The sequence below is a fragment of the Canis aureus genome, chromosome 11, assembly GCF_053574225.1.
Source record: "Canis aureus isolate CA01 chromosome 11, VMU_Caureus_v.1.0, whole genome shotgun sequence".
Lineage (NCBI taxonomy): Eukaryota > Metazoa > Chordata > Mammalia > Carnivora > Canidae > Canis > Canis aureus.
The window spans coordinates 19,682,840-19,708,668 of NC_135621.1; the positions used below are offsets into that span (position 1 = coordinate 19,682,840).

At 67.9% G+C, this 25,829-nt stretch overlaps 2 protein-coding genes across 9 annotated transcripts in view; both read left to right on the plus strand.

Moving 5' to 3' along the window:
• Positions 1 to 15,568, plus strand: part of PLXNB2 (plexin B2) — a 25,257-nt gene extending 9,689 nt beyond the window's left edge. For 2 of the 5 annotated variants that reach the window (XM_077913956.1, XM_077913955.1), the window contains exons 2-37: positions 297 to 349; positions 3,813 to 4,899; positions 5,111 to 5,293; positions 5,376 to 5,504; positions 5,899 to 5,999; positions 6,089 to 6,215; positions 6,449 to 6,602; positions 6,712 to 6,826; positions 6,906 to 7,014; positions 7,096 to 7,197; positions 7,639 to 7,731; positions 7,939 to 8,020; positions 8,113 to 8,273; positions 8,360 to 8,508; positions 8,624 to 8,732; positions 8,835 to 8,971; positions 9,089 to 9,259; positions 9,614 to 9,743; positions 9,828 to 10,055; positions 10,139 to 10,333; positions 10,538 to 10,677; positions 10,773 to 10,873; positions 11,009 to 11,238; positions 11,356 to 11,537; positions 11,817 to 11,883; positions 12,029 to 12,175; positions 12,574 to 12,730; positions 12,864 to 12,964; positions 13,035 to 13,119; positions 13,245 to 13,399; positions 13,486 to 13,646; positions 13,720 to 13,867; positions 13,977 to 14,041; positions 14,157 to 14,232; positions 14,548 to 14,622; positions 14,699 to 15,568. In XM_077913956.1, coding sequence (XP_077770082.1) covers positions 3,826 to 4,899; positions 5,111 to 5,293; positions 5,376 to 5,504; positions 5,899 to 5,999; positions 6,089 to 6,215; positions 6,449 to 6,602; positions 6,712 to 6,826; positions 6,906 to 7,014; positions 7,096 to 7,197; positions 7,639 to 7,731; positions 7,939 to 8,020; positions 8,113 to 8,273; positions 8,360 to 8,508; positions 8,624 to 8,732; positions 8,835 to 8,971; positions 9,089 to 9,259; positions 9,614 to 9,743; positions 9,828 to 10,055; positions 10,139 to 10,333; positions 10,538 to 10,677; positions 10,773 to 10,873; positions 11,009 to 11,238; positions 11,356 to 11,537; positions 11,817 to 11,883; positions 12,029 to 12,175; positions 12,574 to 12,730; positions 12,864 to 12,964; positions 13,035 to 13,119; positions 13,245 to 13,399; positions 13,486 to 13,646; positions 13,720 to 13,867; positions 13,977 to 14,041; positions 14,157 to 14,232; positions 14,548 to 14,622; positions 14,699 to 14,803 — 5,544 coding nt within the window. In that variant the 5' untranslated portion in view covers positions 297 to 349; positions 3,813 to 3,825 and the 3' untranslated portion in view covers positions 14,804 to 15,568. Of the gene's footprint in view, positions 1 to 296; positions 350 to 1,031; positions 1,054 to 3,812; positions 4,900 to 5,110; positions 5,294 to 5,375; positions 5,505 to 5,898; positions 6,000 to 6,088; positions 6,216 to 6,448; positions 6,603 to 6,711; positions 6,827 to 6,905; positions 7,015 to 7,095; positions 7,198 to 7,638; positions 7,732 to 7,938; positions 8,021 to 8,112; positions 8,274 to 8,359; positions 8,509 to 8,623; positions 8,733 to 8,834; positions 8,972 to 9,088; positions 9,260 to 9,613; positions 9,744 to 9,827; positions 10,056 to 10,138; positions 10,334 to 10,537; positions 10,678 to 10,772; positions 10,874 to 11,008; positions 11,239 to 11,355; positions 11,538 to 11,816; positions 11,884 to 12,028; positions 12,176 to 12,573; positions 12,731 to 12,863; positions 12,965 to 13,034; positions 13,120 to 13,244; positions 13,400 to 13,485; positions 13,647 to 13,719; positions 13,868 to 13,976; positions 14,042 to 14,156; positions 14,233 to 14,547; positions 14,623 to 14,698 lie in introns of those variants that run through there. The other 3 variants (XM_077913960.1, XM_077913958.1, XM_077913957.1) reach the window with 3 other exon arrangements.
• Positions 15,569 to 17,864: 2,296 nt separating this feature from the next.
• On the plus strand, positions 17,865 to 25,114 carry MAPK11 (mitogen-activated protein kinase 11). Of its 4 annotated transcripts, none has more exons than XM_077913994.1 (12): positions 17,865 to 18,006; positions 21,316 to 21,445; positions 21,551 to 21,609; positions 21,681 to 21,792; positions 21,867 to 21,896; positions 21,977 to 22,024; positions 22,108 to 22,222; positions 22,503 to 22,574; positions 22,801 to 22,880; positions 23,283 to 23,361; positions 23,444 to 23,617; positions 23,863 to 25,114. In XM_077913994.1, exons 1-12 carry the CDS (start codon positions 17,993 to 17,995, stop codon positions 23,940 to 23,942), a joined length of 993 nt encoding a protein of 330 aa, XP_077770120.1. In that variant the 5' UTR covers positions 17,865 to 17,992; the 3' UTR covers positions 23,943 to 25,114. The 4 variants fall into 4 exon arrangements, with proteins under 4 accessions (XP_077770120.1, XP_077770119.1, XP_077770118.1 ...); XM_077913993.1 differs by having other exon boundaries at positions 17,871 to 18,006; positions 21,316 to 21,468; XM_077913992.1 differs by lacking the exon at positions 17,865 to 18,006 and adding an exon at positions 18,890 to 19,031.
• Positions 25,115 to 25,829: the final 715 nt, after the last annotated feature.

Sequence of the window (25,829 nt, forward strand, 5' to 3'; positions counted from 1 at the left end):
TGGCCACAGACCAATGACAAAAGGAAGCTGGTCCTTGCCCCCTTTCTCCCATGCTTGTGTCCGGGAAAGGCCACATGCTGTGCGCGTTGGGGTTGGGGTGCGGACGGACGGAGGGACCCGGTGGCCGGAGGGACCCGGTGGCCGGTGTCTGAGGAAGGGCTGCGCTGGGAGCAGGCTGCAGGGGGCAGAGGAGGTCGGAGGTGTCCCCTTGAGCTGCTCCCCCTCCAGCCGTGGAGTGGACGGTCGGAGGCAGGCCAGGCTTGGGGTGACACCGCTGTTGCTCCTTTGCTTCCTAGAGAATCTTGATGCTGGCGCAGGGCGGAGACTGAGCTGGACTCCTGGAGGCTGGGTGAGTGGAGGCTGGGCCCCACCTGGGGAAGGCAGAGGGGGCTGCCGCCGCGTGGCAAGGCTAGAGGAGGCCTCCCCTGCCACCGGTGGTGGGTGACCTTGAGCTCCGGTCTGGCTGGGCCCTGGGGCGCACGGGGGGCTCCGTCGGCTAAGCTGGGGGTCCTGGGATCGAGCCCCGCATTGGGTTCCACGCCCGGCCTGGAGTCCACTTGAGATTCTCTCCCCCACCCTCCCTGTGCGTGCGGCCTGTGTCTCTCTGTCTCTCTGTGTCTCTCTCCCTCTGCCCTGGCCCTGGGGGCTGCCAGCAGCCCTCCCACCTCCCGTCCCCCCTTCCCCGAGGCCCTGCTCTCCTCGGGAGGGTGGGCTCCACTGACGCTGGCTGACACTGGCAGGCGCCAGGCTCTGGGTCTTCTGGGTCTCGAGGGCTGCGAATCTGGGCTCTGGAAGGCGAGCCTGCCCAGACGTTTTTCTGGGCCAGCAACGAGCCAGAGTTTGTGCAACTTTTTGGAAGTGCACCTCTGGACCGCAGCCAGGAAGAAGGCCGCCGATGCCCTTGAGGAAATCCCCGCCAGCCCCGGTGAGCCAGGGGTCCTGGGGCTGCCTTCAAAACAGGAAGCGCCCGTTCCAGGAACAGTAGGAACACTAGGGGCAGGAAGCTTTGCCGGCTGTGCCTGGCGCCTGGAACAGGCTTGAGCTCCTGGTCAGGTGGGTCACCTGAGGCTTTGTTTGCCCAGGAAGGGGGGAGGGAGCCGCTGCCTCTGACCTAGGGCCCTCCTGCCACCCTGGGTGATCTGGGCTCTCGCATGGTGCGGGGTGAGTTCGGAACGCTGGGATTTAAGCCTCAGGGTGGCCGCCACCCTGAGGAACCCTGGGCAGGATCTGGTCCAGCTCTAGCAGTGATGCTGCCCCAGACCCGGGGCCCTGGGGGGACCGCGCTGGCCTCCCCGCTGAGGGACTAGTGACACGGATGTTAACTGGAGGAAGACCAGAAGACCGCAGCTTTCTTTTTAAGCACTGCGACCCGTCTGCCTCTTAGGTCCCCCCCAAGGCTGTGAGTTAGCAGGGCTGGGGGAGGCTCCGAGCTGGAGCGGGGCCCAAGAGTTCCCCACCTGCTGTGGCTTCCAGTCCCGGCAGCCTGCGGACCCGCAGAGGGTCCACATGGGGGGGGGGAGGGGGGGAATCACTGCTGCCGGGACAGGGAGGGGGACGGGGACTGGGTGGGGGCCGGGGGATGGGGGTCAGGGGACGACTGGGGACTGTGCCGCCCACGCCGCCGCCGGCCCCGCCCCTGCCCCTGTTCCCGCCCCCGCCCACCCACACTCCCTCCCTGGGCCCCGGGAACATTCCTTTCATTCCGCGCTCCAGCAGGCGGGTGGGAGCCGCCGGGCCTGGGTCTGGGTCTGGGCCAGGGTCTGCAGCGGCGCGGGGCCAGGTGAGCGGGGTGAGCGGCCGGTGGGGGCGGCCTGGCCGGGGAGGCGAGGGGCTCGGAGGCCCACCCCTGTCGCCCTGGCCGGCGCCGCCAAGCGGACTTTGGGCCCAGACGCAGCCCTGGGTCACGGGGCGGGGGCTGGACGAGGGGGCGGGCCCTGGACGAGGGGGCGGGCCCGCGGCCCTTTACTTCCCTGGGAGGGACAGGGAGGGACCAGGCACCGGGAAGTGCCCACGGGTGCCCAGCGCCCGGCCTCGGTGTGGAGGGCAGCCTGGGAGTCGGGCTCCTGAAACCTTGCCGGCTCTGACTAAAGGCCTGGCCGTCCCCCAGCCCTGTCACCCCCTTGGGGCCTCTCTGGCTCTCCTGCCGCCTGCCCAGCCTCTGCCCCCGGCAGCCAGGGGCCCTCCTGGGTCCCTGCGGTGTCCCCTTCATGCCTGGGTGGGGGTTCTGTGGCGCAGCAGCCAGGGGGCCGGCAGCACTGCAGGCTGTACTGCAACACACTGCTCCAGGGGGTAAGGAGGGTCGTGGTCCTGAGAATGGAGGGTGGCGGGGGAGACAAGACACAGCCTGGTCAGGGGTGCCTGGTGGCCCGAGCAGAGAAGGGAGTCTGGTGCGGAGGTGAAGCCGGCTCATGCCAGCAAGCACAGCCCTCCCTGCCCAAAGCCAGCGCTCCGAAGCCTCCTGTGGCCCAGGAGCAGAGCACGTGGCTTTCGGCCTTCCTGGAAGAGGGGTTCTCAGGGTAGAGGAGTGGGGGCACATGCAGGGAGGGCAAGGCAGCACGGGCTGTCTGGGGCCCTCCTTTCCCTCCGCTGCCCGGTCTGGCCCCCTAGGCATCAGGCCGGAGCGCCGGGGGCTCCCGGGAGGCAGGGCCCAGCAGAGGATGGATGCCCAGGGGATTCAGACCAGGATGGAGCAGGTCCCGGGGGGACCCCAGCCCCCAGCGCGGAGGAGGTCTAGAGGCCGAGCAGCCCTGCTGGGTCTCCCCGGCCCCCGTGCCTGACTTGGGGGGAGAACCACATGTTCACGTCCTCTAACTTGGGGACGTTTTGTCCGCCTTGGCTTCAGTGGCTCAGCCCTCACACACGGACGCCTGGGCCTGCGTATGTGCCTGACCTGGCCCCCCTCGAGGGCTGGCAGCTCCTGGAAACTCTTCCCGGGATCCTGCCCCCTGGGGTCCGGGCCTGGGGGTTGGCAGGGCCTGGGGGTTGGCGGGCGGGCTGGCTGGCGTGTTGGATGGGGAGGCAGGGCTGGGCTGTGGTCCGAGTGGCTCTCATGTGTCCCGGGGCACCTGGCAGGCTCCGTCGGCAGGAGCATCGGCGGGAGCGTGTGACTCTGGATCTCGGGGTTGAGTTCGAGCCCCACGTGGGGAGTAGAGACGACTGAGGAAAGTGGGGGCCTTCAGTTCACACAGCTGGTTCCAGTTCCTTTCCATCTGAGGTTCTGGGTCCCTGTGTTTCCTGTGAGGTTGCACCACGTTCCGAGAGTCAGGTGTAGAACAGGTGTGTGGTCAGCGGTTGGCACATCCAGGCCTGTGCCCTCTTGGCCCGGGCCTGTGCACTGGGGCTCATGGTCTGGGTGCCCTCAGATCAGCTGGAGCCCTGGGGTCCTAGGGTGTGGGGAGAGCACACGCGTGAATGCCTGGGGGACCTCCCAGAGGAGGTGCTCTGTTGCCTCGCAGGTGGAGGACCTGGAGGTATGGAGGCCCTGGAGGTGTGTGAGCCCCAGGGGCAGCCACACACACCTGCAGCTCCCGTGGTGGTGGCCAGAGAGCCCGTCCCCCAGCTCTAGGTTGGGTTACAGGTTGAGCTTCTCGAGAAGGTCTGGGAGTCAGTCTCCATGGAGAGGAGGGCGCCCAGTCCCTTGTGCGGGAGGCAGGGAGGGGCTGGGTCCCCCTGGGGTGGGCTCGAGGCCAGCACCCCCTCTGGCCTACATTCTGGTTCTTGGGGGGCGGGTATCTGGAGAGGCCCTGGAGGGGCTGCTTCCTCCATGTGCCTTCTCCGGGCTGGGCTCCCCTGATCCTGCTTTCTTCCCACAGGGAGCGGGGGGCCATGGCTCTGCAGCTCTGGGCGCTGACCCTCCTGGGCCTGGGGGTCACGGGTGCAGGACTGCGGCCCCGAAAGCTGGACATGTTCCGCAGCGAGACGGAGCTGAACCACCTGGTGGTGGACGAGGCGTCGGGTGTGGTATACCTGGGGGCGGTGAACGCGCTCTACCAGCTGAGCGCCGAGCTGCAGCTGGAGCAGCAGGCGGCCACCGGCCCGGCCCTGGACAACAAGAAGTGCACGCCGCCCATTGAGCCGAGCCAGTGCCATGAGGCTGTGCAGACGGACAACGTCAACCAGCTCCTGCTGCTGGACCCTCCCGGGAAGCGCCTGGTCGAGTGCGGCAGCCTCTTCAAGGGCATCTGTGCCCTGCGTGCGCTCAACAACATCTCCACGCTGCTCTTCTACGAGGACGGTAGTGGCGAGAAGTCTTTCGTGGCCAGCAACGACGAGAGTGTGAGCACGGTGGGGCTGGTGAGCGCCACAAGCCCTGGCGGCGAGCGTGTTCTGTTCGTGGGCAAAGGCAACGGGCCGCACGACAACGGCATCATCGTGAGCACGCGCCTGCTGGACCGGACCGAGGGCAGGGAGGCCTTCGAGGCCTACACGGACCACGCCACCTACAAGGCCGGGTACCTGTCCGCCAACACGCAGCAGTTTGTGGCCGCCTTTGAGGACGGCCTCTACGTCTTCTTCGTCTTCAACCAGCAGGACAAGCACCCGCCGCAGAACCGCACGCTCCTGGCTCGCATGTGCAAGCAGGACCCCTTCTACTACTCCTACCTGGAGCTGGACCTGCAGTGCCGCGACCCCAGCGACCCCCAGGCACCCCGCTTCAGCACGTGCCTGGCGGCCTCCGTGGCTGGGCCGGGTGCCGGCAGGGTGCTGTACGCCGTGTTCAGCAGGGATGGCCGGAGCGCCGGGGGCCCCCGCGCAGGCCTCTGTCTGTTCCCGCTCGACGAGGTCCACGCCAAGATGGAGGCCAACCGCAACGCCTGCTACACCGGCTCCCGGGAGGCGGGTCGAGACACCTTCTACAAGCCCTTCCACGGCGAAATCCAGTGTGGCGGCCACGGAACGGTACGTGGCCTCCGCACCTGCTCCCGTGGGTGTCCGGGCAGCACCAGCTGTGAGGACGCCCTGCGCGGGGGCGAGCTGTCACCAGCCGGGTCCCACTCGCGGGTCGCTCCCTCGGGGGGTCTTGGCCCCCGGGGGCGTGTGTGGGGACGGGGCTGGGAGGCCTCAAGCAGGGCGCGGGGCCTATGCCCAGAGCTGACGCCACGGTCCACAGGGCGCCAGCGAGAGCTTCCCGTGCGGCTCGGAGCACCTGCCCTACCCGCTGGGCAGCAGAGACGGACTCACAGCCACGGCCGTGCTGCAGCGTGGCGGCCTGAACCTGACAGCCGTGGTGGTGACCACCGAGAATGGCCACACGGTCGCCTTCCTGGGCACCTCCGACGGCCGGGTCCTCAAGGTGAGGCCCGGGGCTGCGGCGGGCGGCTCCCGGGGGCCACCTGTGCACGGCCCCATCTTCATGCGCGGCCCTCCGCCCGCAGGTGTACCTTGCCCCGGACGGCACCTCCGCGGAGTACGGCTCCATCCTCGTGGAGATCAACAAGAGAATCAAGCGGGACCTGGCACTGTCTGCCAACCTGACCAGTCTCTACGCCATGACCCAGGACAAGGTGGGCCGAGGAGCCCTGGAGGAGGGGGTGCGGGTGACGGGGGGCGGGGCAGCCTCGGTGCCACCCCGAGCCGTGTCTGGCCGCTTCCTGGTCTCGGGCTGCAGCGATGCGTCTGCTCTGAGCAGAGGCAGGGGCCCCGACCATGGGGACGTGGGCCAGGCCCCCTCCACTGAGGGGTCTCGAGGTGCACAGGGCGGCCGGGCCCCTTGTTCCCCCGGACGCCCCATGATCCCAGGCACCTCAAGCCGCGGGGCAGTTCAGAGCCGCTGCCCCTGGACCCCAGGCTCCCGCTGGCAGCAGGTTTTTAAGGCTCAGAGATAAAGGTGGGCCCTCGCCCGTGACCCCAAGGGGCCGGTCCCTGTGGCAGCCTGGCTCACAGTGCTGCTGCGCCCAGGTGTTCCGGCTGCCGGTCCAGGAGTGTCACATCTACCCAAGCTGCCAGCAGTGCCGCAGCTCACAGGACCCCTACTGCGGCTGGTGCGTTGTCGAGGGACGGTGAGTGCCCGGGGGGGCTGGGGGGCCGGGGGGCTGGGGACGGCGGGTGGGCCGGCAGGCGCAGGTCTGAGGCCACCCTGCCCCTGTAGATGCACCAGGAGGGTTGAGTGCCCTCGGGCAGAGGAGAGCGGCCACTGGCTGTGGAGCCGTGACGAGGCCTGTGTGGCTGTCACCGGAGCGCAGCCCCAGAACATGAGCCGACGGGCACAGGGCGAGGTGCGTGGTGTGGCAGGGCCGGGGCCGGGCCGGGGTGGGGCTCCCACTGGCGGAGGCTATGGACGAGGAGCCTGCCCTCTGTGGGGTTCCCCTGGCCCACATGACCTGGGACAAGCACAGGGGCCTGTTCCCAGTGAGGAGTTGGGTTCCCCATCCCTGCCCAGGGCTTGGCGTGGGCGGAGGGCAGGTGCCCTGGGCGGAGGGCCCCGCTGTGAGCCGCCCGCCCTCCCCAGGTGCAGCTGACCGTCAGCCCCCTCCCAGCCCTGAGCGAGGAGGACGAGCTGCTGTGCCTCTTCGGGAATTCGCCGGCACACGCTGCCCGCGTGGAAGGGGACGTGGTCATCTGCAACTCCCCGCACACCATTCCTCGCACACCGGCCGGCCAAGGTGAGGCCTCCACACAGCAGGGGGGCTGGGGCAGCCGGGGGGCGGGGACACGCCTTGCTGCCCACCCGCCCGGTGCCTGCCTGATGCCGTCCCTATCTGCCGTCTGCAGACCACGTGGCCGTGAGCATCCAGCTGCGCTTCAGACGCAACAACACCTTCCTCACGTCCCACCAGTACCCATTCTACGACTGTCGGGAGGCCATGAGCCTGGCAGAGAACCTGCCGTGAGTGTCCCTGCTGGCCCAGGGTGCCCGTTGCCCAGCCCGCGCCGTGGCCGGCACCCCTCACTGCCCTCTCCTCCAGGTGCATCTCCTGCACAAGCAACCGCTGGACCTGCCAGTGGGACCTGCGCTACCACGAGTGTCGGGAGGCCTCCCCCAACCCCGAGGACGGCATCGTCCGCGCCCACATGGTGAGCGTCTGTGGGCACCAGCTGGGAGCCGGGCTGCTGGGTGCTGGCGGGGCAGCCCTTGACCAGCTTTGTTCCCTCCAGGAGGACAACTGCCCCCAGTTCCTGAACCCCAGCCCCCTGGTCATCCCCATGAACCACGAGACAGATGTGACCTTCCAGGGCAAGAACCTGGAGACGGTGAAGGTGGGGGCACTTGTGGGGCCCGGGAGGGGCCATGGGGGCTGCTGGATGGTCTGTAGGGCTCGGTCACAGCCCCTTTCTTGCAAAACCAGAGTCAAAGTGCCTGGTGCTCACTCGAGCTTCCCCTGGCTCAGGACCCAGCACTCGAGGGAGGTGCTGCCCACGTATTTGGGGGCAGAGAAGCCAGTGGGACATGGGGTCATTCAGACGGGCCTTGAACGAAGGCAGAGAGTGGGAGATGGAGTTTTATGGTTTGGGTGTCGGGTGGCTGGGCGGCCAGGATGGGGCCACACCCTGGTGGTGACCGTGGCGGGAATGCCTGGGGGCGGCTGCGCAGTCCTGAGATGGGGTGGCTGGGGTGACAGGTGTGGGGTGCAGAGAGGTGTCGGCGCTGGGCCGGGGGCGGGATGGGCGTCCGGGCGTCCTCACCACACTTCCTTGCAGGGTTCCTCTCTGCACGTGGGCAGTGACCTGCTCAAGTTTGAGGAGCCGGTGAGCGCCCAGGAACCAGGAACCTTCTTCTTTCGGACCCCAAAGGTACGGCCCCCAGGGCAGGCAGGGGGTAGTGCAGAGGGAGTGTGGCCTAGGGTGTCTGCATCCGTGAGGCTCTGGCTTCCTCCCACCTGGAGGCCTTCCCCTGCTGCCCCTTGGCTGTGAGGGGACTGCATGGGCCACTGCGTGCTGGTCACCCCGGGTCTGAGTGGGAGCAGGAAGTACAGGGGGTGTCCCTGCTCGTCCCCCCAGCTCTCCCACGACGCCAACGAGACCCTGCCTTTGCACCTGTACGTCAAGTCCTACGGCAAGAACGTTGACAGCAAGCTCCAAGGTATGTGGGCAGCTGGGCTTGTGGGGGGGGGCAGGCGGGGAAGCAGGGCTGGATGGGCAGGGCGGCTCCGCTGACCCCCCTTCCTCGTCCAGTCACCCTGTACAACTGCTCCTTCGGCCGGAGCGACTGCAGCCTGTGCCTGGCGGCCGACCCAGCGTACAAGTGCGTGTGGTGCGCCGGGCAGGGCAGGTGCGTGTACGAGGCTCTGTGCAGCAACACCACCTCCGAGTGCCCACCGCCCGTCATCACCAGGGTGAGCCTCCTGCGCCCGCCCCCGCCGCCCCCCGTGCAGCCCTGCCCACCTGAGCTGCTGGGTCAGCTGCACTCTGCCCCTTCCAGATCCATCCTGAGACGGGCCCACTGGGCGGGGGCATTCGAATCACTATCTTGGGGTCCAATTTGGGGGTCACCGCGGATGACGTCAAGAGGGTCACCGTGGCAGGCCAGAACTGCGCCTTTGAGCCAGAGCGCTACTCCGTGTCCACCCGGTGAGTAGACGGCCTGGAGGGCAGGGGGCCGGGTGACGGGGCGGCGGCGGAAGACGGGTCCAGGCACGTGCGGGTGCCCACCGCTGAGCGTCCTCCCGGCTGGTCCCTCACCCAGGATCGTGTGTGCCATTGAGGCTGCGGCGGGGCCCATCACCAGGGGCGTCACGGTGGACGTCAACGGGAAGCTGGGTCACTCACCACCCCATGTCCAGTTCACCTACCAGGTAAGTGCCTGGCCTCTGACCATCGAGGGTCGCCTGTGGACTCGGGGCGGGGTCATGCGTCCACCACCTGGCCCTGATCCGAGGCGTCTGCCCCTCTTCCAGCAGCCCCAGCCCCTCAGCGTGGACCCAAAACAGGGGCCACAGGCCGGAGGCACCACACTGACCATCAGCGGCACCCATCTGGACACGGGCTCTGAGGAGGACGTGCGGGTGACCCTCAACGACGTCCCCTGTAAAGTGTGGGTGTCGTCTGTGGGCTGCTGAATCTCTGGGGGATGGGGTGGGGGCAGTGGGGCCAACCTGGCCCATTGACCCCAGGGCTGGGGCCGGCACTGATCAGCAGTTCCCACCCCCAGGACGCAGTTTGGGGCACAGCTGCAGTGTGTCACCGGCCCACAGTCCGTGCTGGGGGAGCTGCCCCTGGAGATTTACTACGGGGGCTCCCGGGTGCCCAGCCCCGGCGTCCTCTTCACCTACCGCGAGAACCCAGTGCTACGGGCCTTCGAACCACTGCGAAGCTTCGTCAGGTGTGGCCTCACTCCCCTCCTGGCCAGCTGGGGGCCCCCACCGTGCGCTCACCCCTCTCGGCTACTTCCCAGGCGTCCTCTGCCCACTAGGCTCTGAGGGCACGGTGGGGCTGGTCTGCGCAGCAGGGGAGCCTCCAGGGAACCCCACTACACCCCCAGATCAGCTCTCCTAGAAGCCCAGATTGCCGCCCCCCCAACTTCCAACAGATGGCGGTGCTCACAGTCACGGTCGCGGGTGCCCGTGTGCACAGACCTGCACCCCAAGTGCGGGGCGGGGCCACAGCTTGGCAGGGCACCCGCTCGGGAGCTGGCTTGCCCAGGTCCATCCTCTCAGGCGCTGCCCCCTGTCCGCAGTGGTGGCCGTAGCATCAACGTCACGGGCCAGGGCTTCAGCCTCATCCAGAGATTCGCTATGGTGGTCATAGCCGAGCCCCTGCAGTCCTGGCGGCAGCGGCGGGAGGCCGGGCTCCTGCAGCCCACGACGGTCAGTCCTCGGCACGCGGGCCCCCCGGGAGGTGCGGCAGGGGCCCTGGGCCACAGGTCCTGACGGCCTGGCCTCGGCCTGCAGGTCGTGGGCACGGAGTACGTGTTCTACAACGACTCCAAGGTCGTGTTCTCGTCCCCGGCGGTCCCCGAGGAGCCCGAGGCCTACAACCTCACGGCCCTCATCCAGATGGACGGGCACCGTGCCCTGCTCAGGACTGAGGCCGGGGCCTTTGAGTACGTGGCCGACCCCACCTTTGAGAACTTCACGGGGGGCGTCAAGAAGCAGGTCAACAAGCTCATCCATGCCCGGGTGAGGACTGGCCTCCGCCAGGGGTGGGGGCGGGGTGGGTGGTCAGCAGGAGAGGCCGCCCAGGTGTCCCTGACTCCCTCCAGGCCGCGTGCTCCCCCCAGGGCACAAACCTCAACAAGGCAATGACGCTTCATGAGGCCGAGGCCTTTGTGGGTGCCGAACGGTGCATCATGAAGACGCTGACAGAGACGGATCTGTACTGCGAGCCTCCCGAGGTGCAGCCTCCCCCGAAGCGGCGGCAGAAGAGGGACACGACGCATAACCTGCCTGAGTTCATCGTGCGTGTGGTCGTGTGGGCACTGGGCTGGGGTGGGGGTGTGGGGGTCATGGGGCTCTGTGCCCCAGGGGCAGGGTAGGGGTGGGGGTCCCGAGGCCCCAGGGGCAGGGCAGGGGTGGGGGGGGGTGTGCCAAGGCCCCAGGGGCAGGGGAGGGTAGGGGTGGGGGGGTTCTCCATCACAGCCTCATATGCCCCATCTTTGCAGGTGAAATTCGGGTCTCGGGAGTGGGTCCTGGGCCGTGTGGAGTATGACACGAGGGCGAGCGACGTGCCACTCAGCCTCATCCTGCCACTGGTCATCGTGCCCATGGTGGTGGTCATTGCCGTGTCTGTCTACTGCTACTGGTGAGCCCCCTGGCCACACACAGCACCCCACGCAGGCTCTGAGCCAGCAAGCAGCCTGACGCAGGCCAGGCCCAGTGACCTCCCTGTGCCCCCAGGAGGAAGAGCCAACAGGCGGAGCGCGAATACGAGAAGATCAAGTCCCAGCTGGAGGGCCTGGAGGAGAGCGTGCGGGACCGCTGCAAGAAGGAGTTCACAGGTAGGGCCTCCGGGCAGCCAGGCGGGAGGCTCACTGCTGGGACTGGGGTCTCCGGGGGAGGGCACCTCCTGGGACTGGAAGGCTGAGGACGAAGGCGGGCAGGCGGCAGACTGCCTCACCCTGGCCTCCCCCCAGACCTGATGATCGAGATGGAGGACCAGACCAACGATGTGCACGAGGCGGGCATCCCGGTGCTGGACTACAAGACCTACACCGACCGCGTCTTCTTCCTGCCCTCGAAGGACGGCGACAAGGACGTGATGATCACGGGCCGACTGGACATCCCCGAGTCCCGGCGGTCTGTGGTGGAGCAGGCCCTGTACCAGTTCTCCAACCTGCTCAACAGCAAGTCTTTTCTGGTCACTGTGAGTGGGGCCAGGGTGGGTGGGGCGGGGCAGGGGAGCAGTGGGGGCGGGGTGTCTGTCGTGGGGAGCCCCCCAGCGCTCCCCCGCTCACCGCCTGCCCCCCGCCGGCCCTGGCAGTTTATCCACACCCTGGAGAGCCAGCGCGAGTTCTCCGCCCGCGCCAAGGTCTACTTCGCGTCCCTGCTGACAGTGGCGCTGCACGGGAAGCTGGAGTACTACACGGACATCATGCGCACGCTCTTCCTAGAGCTCATGGAGCAGTATGTGGTGGCCAAGAACCCCAAGCTGATGCTGCGCAGGTGTGTGTGAGGCACCTGCCATGCCCGGTTCGCCTGCAGACTCAGCCACCGCACGTGGGTGGGGAGGGGGTGACCGGCCGCGGTGGCGCTGGCAGCATGGGCATCTCCGCTGGTGCCCTTGGCCTCTGCTCTCTGTGGGACGGGGTGGAAGCTGCTGGGGGGGTCTAGGCTGGACGTGTGCGTTCTGACGGGGCCCTGAGCCTGGCGGGGCACTGTGGGGCCCAGAGGAGCCGCTGGGCCTCAGTACCCCACTCAGCGAATACCTCGTTGCACCCTCAGGTCCGAGACGGTGGTAGAGAGGATGTTGTCCAACTGGATGTCCATCTGCCTGTACCAGTACCTCAAGGTGGGTTCCTGGTGGCCCTGCCAGGGCTGCGGAGGAGTGAGGTGGCTCTCCCCGCTCTCCCCCCACACGTCCGCCTGCATGTGGCATCCCCAGGGGGTTGGGCCTGGCTGGTCCCCCGTGGCTGAGCTGCCCTCTGTTGCTCCAGGACAGCGCCGGCGAGCCCCTGTACAAGCTATTCAAGGCCATCAAGCATCAGGTGGAGAAGGGGCCCGTCGATGCCGTGCAGAAGAAGGCCAAGTACACGCTCAACGATACGGGGCTGCTGGGCGATGATGTGGAGTACGCACCCCTGGTGAGCCCCGGGCCAGGGTGGGGGTGGGCCTCAGACGGGGTTCCCCATGTCGCTGGGCTCTGGGCAGCCTCCGTTCCGGGAGCTAGAGGCCATTCAGGGACTCAGGCCCAGCTGAGTCCAGAGAGGGGTTGTGAGTCCCCCGCAGCTGTTGGGGCTCAAGGGTGTCTGGAGAGAGACTGCGTGTCCTGGCGTCTGGGGCTGCTGCAGGCACACCTGAGAGTCTGCTGACCAGGGCTTGTGGGGACAAGGCCAGGCCAGGCCACCCCCGGTGCCCTAGGGTCTCAGAGCTGCCCCCGCCACCTGACAACGTGGCCACGGGGGGCCGGGGCTGCTCCCACAGGGGTGGGCAGGGAGAGCGAGGCCCCCACGCTGGCTCTTCACTCTGTGTCCTCCTGCAGACAGTGAGCGTGATCGTCCAAGACGAAGGCGCAGATGCCATCCCAGTCAAGGTCCTCAACTGTGACACCATCTCCCAGGTCAAGGAGAAGATCATCGACCAGGTGTACCGCACGCAGCCGTGCTCCCGCTGGCCAAAGGCTGACAGTGTGGTCCTCGGTGAGCAAGGTCCCTGTGTCCCCCAGGGAGGGGTCTTGCCCTCGGGCCCAGGGCTGGCCGGCGGTGGAGGGATAGCCAGCGGGAGTTGGGCTCTGTGGGGCCGGGCTCCAGGTGTTGGGCTGTGTCCTTCCAGAGTGGCGTCCAGGCTCCACGGCCCAGATCCTGTCAGACCTGGACCTGACCTCCCAGCGGGAGGGCCGGTGGAAGCGCATCAACACCCTGATGCACTACAACGTGAGTGGGGGGCCGGGGCGTGGGGGGCCGCGCGCGGGGCGGGCCTGCCCTCATGACGGCCGTGCCCCAGGTCCGGGACGGAGCCACGCTCATCCTGTCCACGGTGGGAGTGTCACAGCAGCCGGAGGACAGCCAGCCGGACCTGCCCGGGGAGCGTGAGTCCCTCCCTTCAGCCTGTGCTCTCAGCGTGGACTGGCGCCTGCTCTGTGCCGCCTTGGCTGGGAGGGGGGGTGCCAGGCTCCAGCCTGGTCCTTCACCCCCACCCCGCCCCACCCCGCAGGCCACGCCCTCCTGGAGGAGGAGAACCGCGTGTGGCACCTGGTGCGGCTGGCGGACGAGGTGGATGAGGGCAAGTCCAAGCGGGGCAGCGTGAAGGAGAAGGAGCGTACCAAGGCCATCACCGAGATCTACCTGACGCGTCTGCTGTCCGTCAAGGTGGGTGCAGCAGGGGGGCGCTGGCCCAGCACTGGCTGGGCGCTGGCCGCGCCCCCTCCGTGCTGAGTGCTCCTGCCATCCCGCAGGGCACACTGCAGCAGTTCGTGGACAACTTCTTCCAGAGCGTCCTGGCACCCGGACACGCGGTGCCACCAGCCGTCAAGTATTTCTTCGACTTCCTGGACGAGCAGGCGGAGAAGCACGACATCAAGGACGAGGACACCATCCACATCTGGAAGACCAACAGGTGGGGGCTCCCCTCCGGCTGCCCACCCCGCCCCACGGTCCGCAGCCCCTCATTCCCTGTCTCCCTGCCTCAGTTTACCACTCCGGTTCTGGGTGAACATTCTCAAGAACCCGCACTTCATCTTCGACGTGCACGTTCACGAGGTGGTGGACTCCTCCCTGTCGGTCATTGCGCAGACCTTCATGGACGCCTGTACGCGCACCGAGCACAAGCTGAGCCGCGTGAGTGGAGCCCACAGGCCGGGAGAGCGTCTGAGGCTGGGCTCAGGACGAGGGCCTGGGGTGGGGCCTGGGACCCCCCGCCGACACCCCCTCCTGTCTGTGCCCCCAGGACTCCCCCAGCAACAAGCTGCTCTACGCCAAGGAGATCTCCACCTATAAGAAGATGGTAGAGGAGTGAGTGCCCTCCCCTCTGCCCGACCTTGGCACCCACCCTCGGCCCCTGGGGGTGGCTCCCACCCTGCCTGGGAGGTCTCACCCCTGCCCTGAGCGCACCCCCTCTCCCCTGCAGTTATTACAAGGGAATCCGACAGATGGTGCAGGTCAGCGACCAGGACATGAACACACACTTGGCAGAGATTTCGCGGGTGAGAGAAGATGCGGGGTGGACCCCAGCTGCCCCTGCCCCGAAGCCTGCAGGCTGGGGGCCCCCCAGTGGGGCAGGGACTGTGCTCTGGAGGGGGGCGGGGTCCAGTGGTGCCTACAGGAGAGAAGTGGGGGGGGTGGCAGATGATGGGCCGGCAGGCGTGGGCTCCATGCGCCCCGTGCGGTGCTGCGCTGGCCCTGCCTGCCGTGTCGGTGTGTCTGGGGGAGTGTGTGTCCGTGGCCAGCCCACAGCTGGAAGCCTTCTATGTGTCTGCCCTCCCGCCACCCCGGGTCATACACTCACCTCCACCCCCCAGGCGCACACAGACTCCCTGAACACCCTTGTGGCCCTGCACCAGCTCTACCAGTACACGCAGAAGTACTACGACGAGGTAAGGGCCATCCTCCCAGGGGTGGCGGCGCCCGGGCCCTGGGTCCCTGCCGCGGTCTGACGTGAGCCCCCCTCAGATCATCAATGCCCTGGAGGAGGATCCCGCCGCGCAGAAGATGCAGCTGGCCTTTCGCCTCCAGCAGATCGCGGCTGCGCTGGAGAACAAAGTCACAGACCTCTGACCTCCAACCTCTGCCACCACGGTCTCTGGGCACAGGTGCGTGATGCCCCGTGTCAGTCACGGGGCGGCCCCTGAAGACGAGGCCAAGTGGCGAGGCCCTTACCTTTCACCAGCAGAGCAAGAGCCCCGGGGCATGTGGAAGACGCCCCCGGGGGAGCCCTTGTCTCGGTGTCTGGTGTGTGTAGCATCTTTCTCAGCAATACTGCCGGGCGCCCGCCAGCACCAGCCCCTCCTGCAGAACCAGCACCAGGTGTTCTGTGTCACACCAAGTGATTCGCAAACGTGCCTTACGCCCTGGAGCCGTGCTGGGTCGCTGGGGGCAGTTGGGCCTCCACTCCCCCTCCCTGAGCACCAGCAGCCGCCTCGCATCCTGGGTTTGGCCTCTCTGGGTGAGGTCTGAGTGCCTGTGGCCCCCAGGGCCCGGCACCCAGATTGTGTCTGTCTGTCCCACTGGGACGGAAGGAGAGAAGCGGTACGAAGCCTTCCTGACCTCACCCGGCCGGCCCTGTGGGGCGCTGGCACCCCGGGTGGACTCCGCACCACGGGCCTCACCTCACAGGTCAAGCTGGACGTCAGACGTCGAGGCCCAGGCGGCCAGAGGGGACCCAGCAGGCGGAGGGTCTGTTTCAGCCTGTCTGACAGGCCGTCCTGGAGGCCGGGCCCAGGCTGGGGTCCGGGAGCAGCTCCGCCAGGACCGCCCTCGCCCCTACCCCCTTTTGTAAATCTTGTTAATTGTAAATCAAATATAGCTGTGTTTTTCACTCTGCTGGTTGGCTGGGTTCCTCCTGGCACTGGGGCACATGTGCGTCCCTGCCTGCCGCCCCCCTTACCAGGCCAGACATGGTTGCAGGGTGTCCCCCTTGGGGCTCCCCGGCACGCAGGGGAGTGTTGAGCTGTTCGTGTGGCCCCGGGCCGCCCCAGGGCGCAGGAGCTGAGGCTCCAGGGACAGCCCGGTGGGGACAGCCTGGCATCCCTGCACCCCCCCCCCCCCCCCCGAGCGGGGGTGGGGGGTGGGGGGGGAGATGGGGATCCGGTGCCATCTGGTGGCGAACCCGCCCCCACCCATCCACCTTGGCTCAGGGGCTGCAGCTGATGGCGGTGGGTGTGGCTTGGGCCTCCCGCTGGACCTCGAACCCCAGACGGGTCTCCTCTCCTGAGATGGGGGTACCTCGCAGGCCTGGTCCAGCCAGCACACGTTCAGTGAGTTATCGCTGTGTACAGACCCCACCAGAGAGCGGGGGCCCTGGGAGGCAGCCCTGTGTCCCCGCTGCTCCGGCTGTGGGGCCATCTGGGTCAGCTCCAGGACGACTCGGGGCTGCAGTAAGGCTGACGGCCGGGGAAGGAGCACGGGGCAGAGGCACAGAGGCACCGCTGTAGCCCTCGGGGTGTCCACATGGTGTCGGCCCGTCAGGCCTGCCCTATGAGGGCCCGGACTCCCAGGATACCAGCCCAGCAGAAGGGGAAAGCTCCTAACTGAGGACAGGTGTGGTGCAGCCAGCCTGACACGGCTGCATCCAGTTGCCCACATGTCTGCAGCTTCCCCACACTTGCTGCTGTGTCCTCGGGCCGCCCCACACCGTCTCCCCCACTGAGGCTTCCTTTTGGCCCTGGACAGGCTAGGCCTCGGCGGGACCCCCTGCACACAGGGGCAGCCCCATTCAAGCCTCACGGAACAAGTGTGGCTACCTCTCGCAAGGAAAAGGTGAGAGGCAAACAGCTGACGTCCCCCACCCCAAGGACCTCTAGGTGACACGGTTATGAGCCACACTGTTCCCCAAGATTCAGCTGTTCAGAAGTAGGTGGGGTACGTTCTGGAAGAGCTAAGCTGGGGGCACCTGGAGCAGGCGGAGGTGGGAACCTGGGGCCTGGCTGCCAGCCCTCCACCATCCACTCCTGCCAGCCCCCAACTGGGCAGCCAGTGAGGACCCCTCACATTCTGGGGGGCGTGCAGGCAGTGGAGGAAGGGCTGCAGGCCCAACGGGGGTTTACCCCCCCTCAGAGGGCAGGAGGTGTCCTTCTAGGGCCAGTGAGGGTAGAGACTGGGTGTGGATGTTGGGGTGGGGCAGGCCAGCCTGGAGTGGTCGCCATGACAAACTGACGATGACCCACCCTCCCGTGTCCACTTCCCCGTGTCCCTGTGGGGCAGGTGGGGGCAAGGACAGGAGGAAGCACACGGCCTCCATGACCTTTCCTGCCAAGTTGCAGAAAGCTGCCCAAGGCCCTACCCTGCTTTCAAACCAGTGACCCCTCCCCGGAATCAGGGGCCTCCATGTCAGGAGCTCAGGGGAGCTCCTGCCGGCCTACGGGTGGCCTGGGCAGTGGAGGGGACACGGAGAGGAGAGAGACCTTGGACACCAAGGGATAACAGCGAAGGAGTGGGGAGACCGGGATGGGGTCCCGAGGCCCAGGGCCGGCATCTTCCCTGCGGCTTCCCCACCGGGACCCAGCTCCCACCTGAGGCACCTGCCGCTCCCCGCTGCTCTCCGCTGCAGGCCACCAGGCCTGTCACCTGGCCGCAGCCACCTCCTGCAGCCGGTGGTGGCCGGGATGGCATTGTGGGAAGGCCCAGCAGAGGTCCCACCGGGGTCCCTCCCATGGAGCTCTGTCCTCCGGGCAGGACGCTGGCCGGGAGGAGGGCCCTGTCGCCATGGGAACCTGGGGGCACCCCCAGCGCTAACAAAGGCGGCCCCCTCCCTGCCTTCAGCTGAAGCTGCACTGGCTCCGCACAAAACCCAGGCACCGCCCCGCGGGGCGGGGACACCGGGGTCCCAGAGGGGAAACTGAGGCCGGGGTCCTGCCAGGCTGGCCGCGGGCGGGGCTCGGCTCACGCTGCAGTCCCGATGCGCCGGGCAGTGACGTTTGCCCGGTGCTGCCCTGACAACGCTTTGCTTTAATTTGGCTGCCGGTATTTAAAGCCAGCAGATTTCACATAAAATCTCAGGGTTTGGTTTGTTTGGAAGAGGGCGTGGCTGCCGTGTCCCCGGAGGTGCCAGCCCTGCCCCCGCCCTCATCGCGCGTCCGAAGGCACCTGTCACCCGGCAGTGCTGGTCACCTTTGAGGGGGAAGGAGAGGTGCGCGAGCCCAGCACCGGACAGAGGCGAGGCCGCCCTTCGGGGTGAGGGACGGGCAGCGCTGCCGAGGGGACACAGGGAACGAGCTGCGGTGATGCCCCGGAGGAGCCGCGCAGGACATGGGAAAGTCAGGGTGGGCTTCTCGCAAGAGGTGGCGGCGGAAGGGGGTTAGGAGGAGAGGAGCTGGGAACCGAAGGGGCCCGGTTGGGGGCAGCTGTTTGTGGGTACAGCACCTCAGAGGTGGCCGGGCGCTGCCGCTGTCCCTGGTCCTGAAGGGGCTGGTCCTCGGGCCGCACCAGCAGCGCCTCGCCCCCGGCGGTGCCCAGGCCAGCCCCGAGCGGGAGCCGCCGCGCAGCCACTGGAGGCCCCGGACACGGGCCACGGCGCGGGCGGGGCGGCGGGGGGGGGCCGGGCCACCCACCTGCCTGCCCCACGGCCACGTCCCACCAAGTGTTCGGGTTCCTTGGGCGGCGTTTCCTATGCAGCTGCGCAGGGGTGTCGTGCAGGGCCCGGAGCGGGGGGTGGGGGGGGCCGGTGCGCGGACCCGCGGTGCCGGCAGGGGAGGGGGCGGGGAGCTGAGGCTGCGGGCAGGGCGGTGCCCCGGCGAGCGCGCGCTGCAGCCGGAGGCTGGGGGTGCGGGGCCCGGCAGGGGGCGGGGGGGGGGTGCGGGGCCCGGGAGGGGTGCGGGAGGAAGGGTGCGGGGCGGGGGGGGAGTGTGCGGGGCCCGGGAGGGGTGCGGGAGGGGGTGCGGGGTGCGGGGCCCGGGAGGGGGCGGGGCGCAGGGGTTAGGGGTGCGGGCCCCGGATGGGGCGGGGGGCAGCCGTCCGCCCAGACACCGCCCGGCTGGGGCAGGAAGCCGCGCGTCGGGCCCCGCGCTCCCCGGCCCCGCCCCGCGCCGCCGCCTCCTCCCGCCGCCCTCCGTGCGCTCGGCTCGGGCTGCGGCTCGGGCTGGGGCTGGGGCTCGGGCTGGGGCTGGGGCTCCGGCGGGGGCGCGGGCGGGCGGGGGCAGGGGCGGGACGGGCGGGCGGCGGCCGCTTCGGCCATGTCGGGCCCGCGCGCAGGCTTCTACCGGCAGGAGCTCAACAAGACGGTGTGGGAGGTGCCGCGGCGGCTGCAGGGGCTGCGCCCGGTGGGCTCCGGCGCCTACGGCTCGGTCTGGTAGGGGCGGCGGGCAGGGCGCGGCGGCGCGGGCGGGACCGGGGCGCGCCCCCTCCCCCCTCCCCCCTCCCCTCCTCCCTCCCTCCCTCCCTCGGCCGGCAGCGCGGCGTGGGGAGGGGCCTCGCGCGCCCCCGCCCCGGGCCATCCCGGCCGCCGCGGAGGATGGGGGCGGGGGCGGAAGGAAACTTTCCCCGGACGCGGCCCGGGGCTGCGGGGAGGGGTCGTCCCCCCCCAGCGCCCCGAGGCCCCGGTCCTGCGGCGTCACGGTCGGCGGAAGGGCGGCTCCCCGGGCCCTACACGCGTGAGAGTGCGCCTCGCCCCCAGGCAAGGGCCGGCACCCCGGGGTCTGGCAGGTGCGGTACCAGCCAGTACTTTTGTTTGCAAAAGAAAAGAACCCAACTTGGGGGGGGGTAGGACCCCTCCCCTTGCAATGGCCTCCAGCTCCGGGGCCGGTCCTGCCCCTCCCGTTTCCCAAGGGTCTCAGACTCTGGATGGGGCCGAGGGCCCAGCAGAGATGCCTGCCGTCCCCCTACCATACTTGTGGGGTCGGCCTACACCCCACTCCATTTTTGCTCTAACCAGGAGACCTCAGGCCACAGCCCGCACCTGGGCCCTGGGCCCCCGAGGACAGTCTGCAAGTGGGAGCGAGGAAGGGACTTGGCTGAGACCTGTGTAGGGTTAGGGAGGCACTGAGGGGTTTAGGGTAAGGTGCTTACGGGAACTCGGAGTGCAGTTGCAATACTGACCAGCTGAGTGTGGATGTGGATGTTGAGAGGTGCTCCCCAAAACCAGTGGGGTCCTTCCCAAGGCCTCAGCCAGATGGCTGGGGAGGTCTTAGACATGGGGAGGCCGGAGCCCCTAGGGATGGGGCATTGCTCCTGGGGGACTTCCTGACCCCTCCAGGGGCTCAGTGCTGGGGCCTGGAGCAGGGCTGCTGTCCCCCCATCTGTTGTCACTGGCCGACGTGTGGGAGGCCCCAGGCTGGCTGTCCTATGCATTCCAGCCTCGGGCCTGTCTTCATCCCTAAGACGGACCTCAAAGGCAAGAGGATCAGGACAGTGCATAGGTGGCCTCTGGGGAATATAGAGTCTTGCTGGAATCGCTTGGGTCCCTAGGGAGCATCACACTCCCCGGGGGAGCCCTGGGTCTCTCCCCATTGCCCGCACGCGCCAGTGCTCCAGTGCAGGCAATGGCCCTCGCCTGGGCTCCCGTGTTCTGTGAAGCTGTGACCCAGTGCCCATTTTTGTCACTCAGTTGTGCACACACAGTTGAGCAAAGGATCTGCTGCCCCACGTGAGGGGCCACTCCCCTGCTTGTGTCCCCAGAAGGGACGTGGACCTTCCCCCAAAAGCTACAGCCTGGAGGAAGGGGCATGGAGGCCCGAGACACCTACTGGGTTTCCTGCACCCCTGCCCCGGGCCCCGTGAGCACCCCAGGTGCTGCAGGAGCCGCTCCCCATGTAGACAGCATGCACTCCTGGGGGAAGCACAATTCTAGAGGGTGCAGGTAAAGGAGAGGGAGGGAAGGGCTGAGCAGCAGTGAGGACCTGGTCCCTGTAAAGGTAGGACGCCTAGTGTGGCCCCAGGGCCAGGCCGGCGACTCTGGGAGGGCCCAGCGGTGACAGGCCGTTTGCGTGTGGAGACGATGTTTCCAGTGCAGAGTGGAGGGGTGTGGAAGCTGGTGTGCAGTGGAACTTCTGGAACTTGGGGGGGTGGGGCGGGCCTAGGGGAATGTTTTGTGGGTCCAGACACCACCCTCTGCTGAATGCTTCGTATAGTCCAGTTTCTCACTCTTAGAAATAATAACGCAGTAAACGTTTTCAGCTAGCTTTTTATCCATATTTTGAATATTCAGAGGTGGGGGGGTCCAGGGGCTCTGGAGGTAGCTCTGGAACCCGGGGGGGCCTCCACGAGTGGTGGGCCCGTAGGGGAGCAGGAGGACCGTTTGGGGTGAAAGGGGATGGTTCACAATGTCTGTTTTCCTGACCTGGTTGGTGGAGTTTGTCCCCCAGCCTCATGCTGGATTGTGGGGAGAAGATCCAGATCCTGCCCCATGGGTCCCAGGCGGGGCAGGCAGGGACCTGGGATGGCTGGGATGTGTGTGGGAAGGGGGACTGGAGAGTGGGTGCCCCTTGAGGAACGAGGCACAGAGGAGAGGCTCCCCAGGTGCTGGACTCGGGCTGGCCACATGGACTGTGGTGCACCCGAGGGGCCCTCTGAAAAAGGCGGGGGCCCGGGGTGCATGGCCAGCCCCCACCCCGCCGCCTCACTCACCCACCTTGCAGCTCGGCCTACGACACACGGCTGCGCCAGAAGGTGGCGGTGAAGAAACTGTCGCGCCCCTTCCAGTCGCTGATCCACGCACGGAGAACTTACCGCGAGCTGCGCCTGCTCAAGCATCTGAAGCACGAGAATGTGAGCCTGGAGCGCCGGGGCAGGTCAGCGGGGTGGGGGTGGGGCACACACGGGGCACACAGCCCCAGGGCGCCTCGCCGAGTCCTGACGCCCGTCCCCACGCAGGTCATCGGGCTGCTGGACGTGTTCACGCCGGCCACCTCCATTGAGGACTTCAGCGAAGTGTGAGTGGCAGCTGATGCGGGGCTCGGGAGCGCATTGTGGGGGCTGCCTGCTGACCCCTGACCCCTCCCAGGTACCTGGTGACCACCCTGATGGGCGCCGACCTGAACAACATCGTCAAGTGCCAGGCGCTGAGCGACGAACACGTCCAGTTCCTGGTTTACCAGTTGCTGCGCGGCCTGAAGGTGGGCGCACGTGGGGGGTGCGGGGCGGGCCGTGCTGGCTGGCACCTGACGCTCCCACGGTCTCCCCCTCGCAGTACATCCACTCCGCGGGGATCATCCACCGGGTAGGTGCACCGCCGGAGAGGGCGGGCTTGTGCAGGCCCAGCGCCCCCCTCCTCCCGCTCACGCCCCACCTGCCCTCCAGGACCTGAAGCCCAGCAACGTGGCCGTGAACGAGGACTGCGAGCTCAGGGTGAGCCGCCCGCTGGAGAGGGCCCGCGGGCCGGTGCGGGGGTGCTTTCAGGGAGGCGCTGACGAGCCCGGGGGTCGCCCTAGATCCTGGACTTCGGGCTAGCCCGCCAGGCTGATGAGGAGATGACCGGCTACGTGGCCACGCGCTGGTACCGTGCACCTGAGATCATGCTCAACTGGATGCACTACAACCAGACGGGTGAGGCCTGCGCGGGCGGGGCAGACGTGTTGCGTTAGGGCCTGGGCGGCATCTGTGTCCAGACCTGAGCCCAGGCAAGGTCCGGGGCCGTCACTTGAGCGCAGCGGGTCCCGGGCTAACTGCCCCTTGCCCAGAGCTGTATCTAGGGGAGTAAGGGCTCTGCTGCTTGGGGGCCTGGGTGTGACCAGGGTGCGGCACAGTCTGCGCGGCCCTACTTCTCGGGAGGGGGCGGGGGCGGGACTTGGGGCAGGCAAACTAACGGAGACTCCTTCCCCCACAGTGGATATCTGGTCTGTGGGCTGTATCATGGCTGAGCTGCTCCAGGGAAAGGCCCTCTTCCCAGGAAATGACTGTATCCTTGGACCAGGTTGGGGAGGGGGGTGAGCCCGGGTCCCCCTCTGCTGGGTGGAGGTGGAGCTCCGCAGAGGTGGGCACGGGCCCTTTCTGGCCGGCCTTGCCTCCTGGCCCCACACTATGCCAGCCGGGGCCCTCTGACGCCCGCTGCGGGAGGGCAGCCTGGGATCTGCGCACCGGGAGGGGCCCACTCCTGGCCGGAGGGCGTTTCCTCAGCCGGGCAGACATTGATCAACTGAAGCGGATCATGGAGGTGGTGGGCACGCCCAGCCCTGAGGTGCTGGCCAAGATCTCCTCGGAGCATGTGAGTCAGCAGCCCCCGGCGCCCCCATGAACCAGGCCCTGGGCGCCCTGGGGAGCAGCCCAGCAACCGCGCGGGAAACAGGGGTCCCAGCGGAACAGAGCCCGATGCAGGGCCTGACCCCGTCGGGGAGAAACAGGTGGACAGGGAAGGCGTCCCTGGCGCGAGGGACAGGGAGGGTAAACCCTGCGCTCTGGCAAACGGGGCCGCGGCCAAGGACGGGGGCTGCTGCGGGCACCGAGAGCCAAGTAAGGCGCCGGAGCTGCCACGTCCAAAGCGGGGGCACCTCTGGTCTGTGTACCTTCCCGGCCGTCGGAGGCCACTCCCCGAATTCCCCGGGGCTGCCTTTGGGTCGGGGGAGGCGGGGTGTGAGCCGCGCCCTCAGGCCCCTCCTGCTGCCCCCAGGCCCGGACATACATCCAGTCCCTGCCGCCCATGCCCCAGAAGGACCTCAGGAGCATCTTCCATGGAGCCAACCCCCTGGGTGAGGACGGGCCCTGGGCCGGGCTGGGCTCCGTGTCTCGGCCTGGATGTGCCCCTGACCGCCCTCACACTGGCCGCTCTAGCTGTGGACCTCCTGGGAAGGATGCTGGTGCTCGACAGCGACCAGAGGGTCAGCGCGGCCGACGCCCTGGCCCATGCCTACTTCAGCCAGTACCATGACCCCGATGACGAGCCCGAGGCCGAGCCCTACGACGAGAGCGTGGAGGCCAAGGAGCGCACGGTGGAGGAGTGGAAGGGTGGGCTCGAGGGGGCCCGGCTGGGAGGGGTGGAGCGGGGGGCCCCGAGGGCTAGGGGCTGCCCGTTTCCTGCCGGGGGCGGGGGCAGGTGGACATGGGGTTGAGCATGTCCAGCAGAGGCTTGGGGGCAGCCCAGGGCAGACCCCGGGAGGAAGCCCAGAGGCGGAGGCTGCGTTTGGGGTGGTGGGCCCGGGCGGGGCGGTGGGCCAGTGGCCGCAGGGCTCACCCTGTCCCCTTCACCACAGAGCTCACCTACCAGGAGGTCCTCAGCTTCAAGCCCGCAGAGCCACCGCAGGCGCCCGGCAGCCTGGAGATCGAGCAGTGAGGAGCCTGTGCCACCAGCTGCTCCAGAGGGGGCAAGAGCATGCTGGCTACTTCCTCAGCCCACCGCATGCCCACGAGGGGCCGCAGCACCGTGGCCACAGCCCCGCCCCCAGCCTGGGATCCCGCCCACACACTGCTCCTCGTGGGCCGTCTGTGTGCGCGTGTAATGCACACGTGTGTGTGTGTGTGTGTGTGTGCAAGCCGTGGGTGGAGTCTGCACCTCTGGAACCCCTTGGTCCTCCTGCCTCCTCCTGACCCTCTGGGTCTTCCTTAGGGCCTCACCAGGATGCCCGAGGGGCTCTCCTCCGTCCCACAGGGCTGTCTAGGGCAAGTGTGGCACACGGGGGCCAGAGCCCTATGGAGACTAGGGGAGGCCTCTGCTGTCAGACCTTCTCAACCTGGAAGCGTGGGGCGCCCCTGGGAGATGCTGAGGCCCCATGGCCTGAAAGCTGAGCAGGGTCTTCCCTGAAGGTCACAGGGCAGGGACGGCCACAGGCTGTCATCAGAGTCATCCTGGAGCCAAGTGTCCCCCTATACTGTGAGTGGCACGTGTGCACCACTGTGTGTTCCCGGTATTTACGTGTCGAGGCACCTGCAGGCGGGTGTGTCTGTGGGTGCCCACGGGCTGCTGCCACGACCAGCAAGAAGCTTCCAGGGAGGTGGCTGTACTGTTCCATCCCCCTCCTCGGTTCCCGATGGGGGGAGGGTGCCTCTGCTGAGGCATCTGTGTGGGGGCTCCCGTGGGCAAGGGGCAACTGGTGAACAAAAGCCAGGGCTTCCTCCTTGCGTGCGGGGGCTGCAGCAGGCACCAGGAGCCCCCCGAAGTTGGCCCAGGGGCTCCAGCCTGGGGGGGAGCTGCACACTCGGGCTCAGACCCTGGACCTTGGCGGGAGCTGAGGAGGAAGCCTCTGCTGATACCTCTGCACCCCACCCCCTCTGGCCCTGCAGCCCGAAGCTGGGGTCAGCTCTCGCCCTCCCTTCTTCCAGGATGGGCTGACCTGGCAACCTCTGGGACAGGACTCGGTTCAAGATGTGTTGGGGTGTGGGCCTCCGTCGTGGGGCCTCTCCGTGAGGGGTGGTGTTGCGTGTGTTGGGGCGACCTCCCACCTTGCAGAGGTCTCGACGTCAAGTGCCTGCACCAGGGTTTCACAATAAAGAGGATTCTCTCTCTCAGGCTGCTTGTCTCCCAAGTCTCTGCGCCCTGCTGCTTGGACGGGGTGGCTGAGCCTGTGCATTGCCCCCCTGGTCAGGCCCCACCTGGCCCTGCATTGCCCAGGTCGCTCAGGTCTCCAGTCAGACAAGCAGCCGCATACAGCACAGCGCCTCCCTGTTCCTGGGAGCCGGGGGGTGTCGGGGTCTGCACCTAGGCTAATGGGCTCCGAGCGGGGACAGGGCATGACAGCTGTCCGGCCGTCCACACATAAAGCCCAGCTGCCCAGCTGAGGAAAGCATGGGGCCAGCTCAGCTTCTGGTCCCCGTGCAGGCCCACCCCTTCTCTCAGTGATCAGGGAAGCCACCTGGGACAAAGGCGCTCCCTGGGGAGGGTGGGGAAGAGACCTTTCCTCTCTTTCGTATTGGTGAGGGGAGGGAACCCTTGCTTCAGCCCTCGGGACACACCCTGAGCTACTAGCTCTTTCTGCCCACTGCCGCTCGGGTGAGGACGGGTCCTGGTCTGGGCAGGGGTCAGGGACATTCGTGCCCTTGTTCTGGGTCTTGGGGGTTGCAGACTCTCTGGGAGTTGGATCACCAGGGGCCTGGTTGGGGCGGCTGCTGGGCCTCAGGTCCTGGAGAACCCTTGGAGACCAGGTTGGACCAAGTCCCGTGGTGAGGGGCAGCGGACGGGAGCAGAACTGGGATGCACCACCTGGGGACACCTGCCATACCCCGG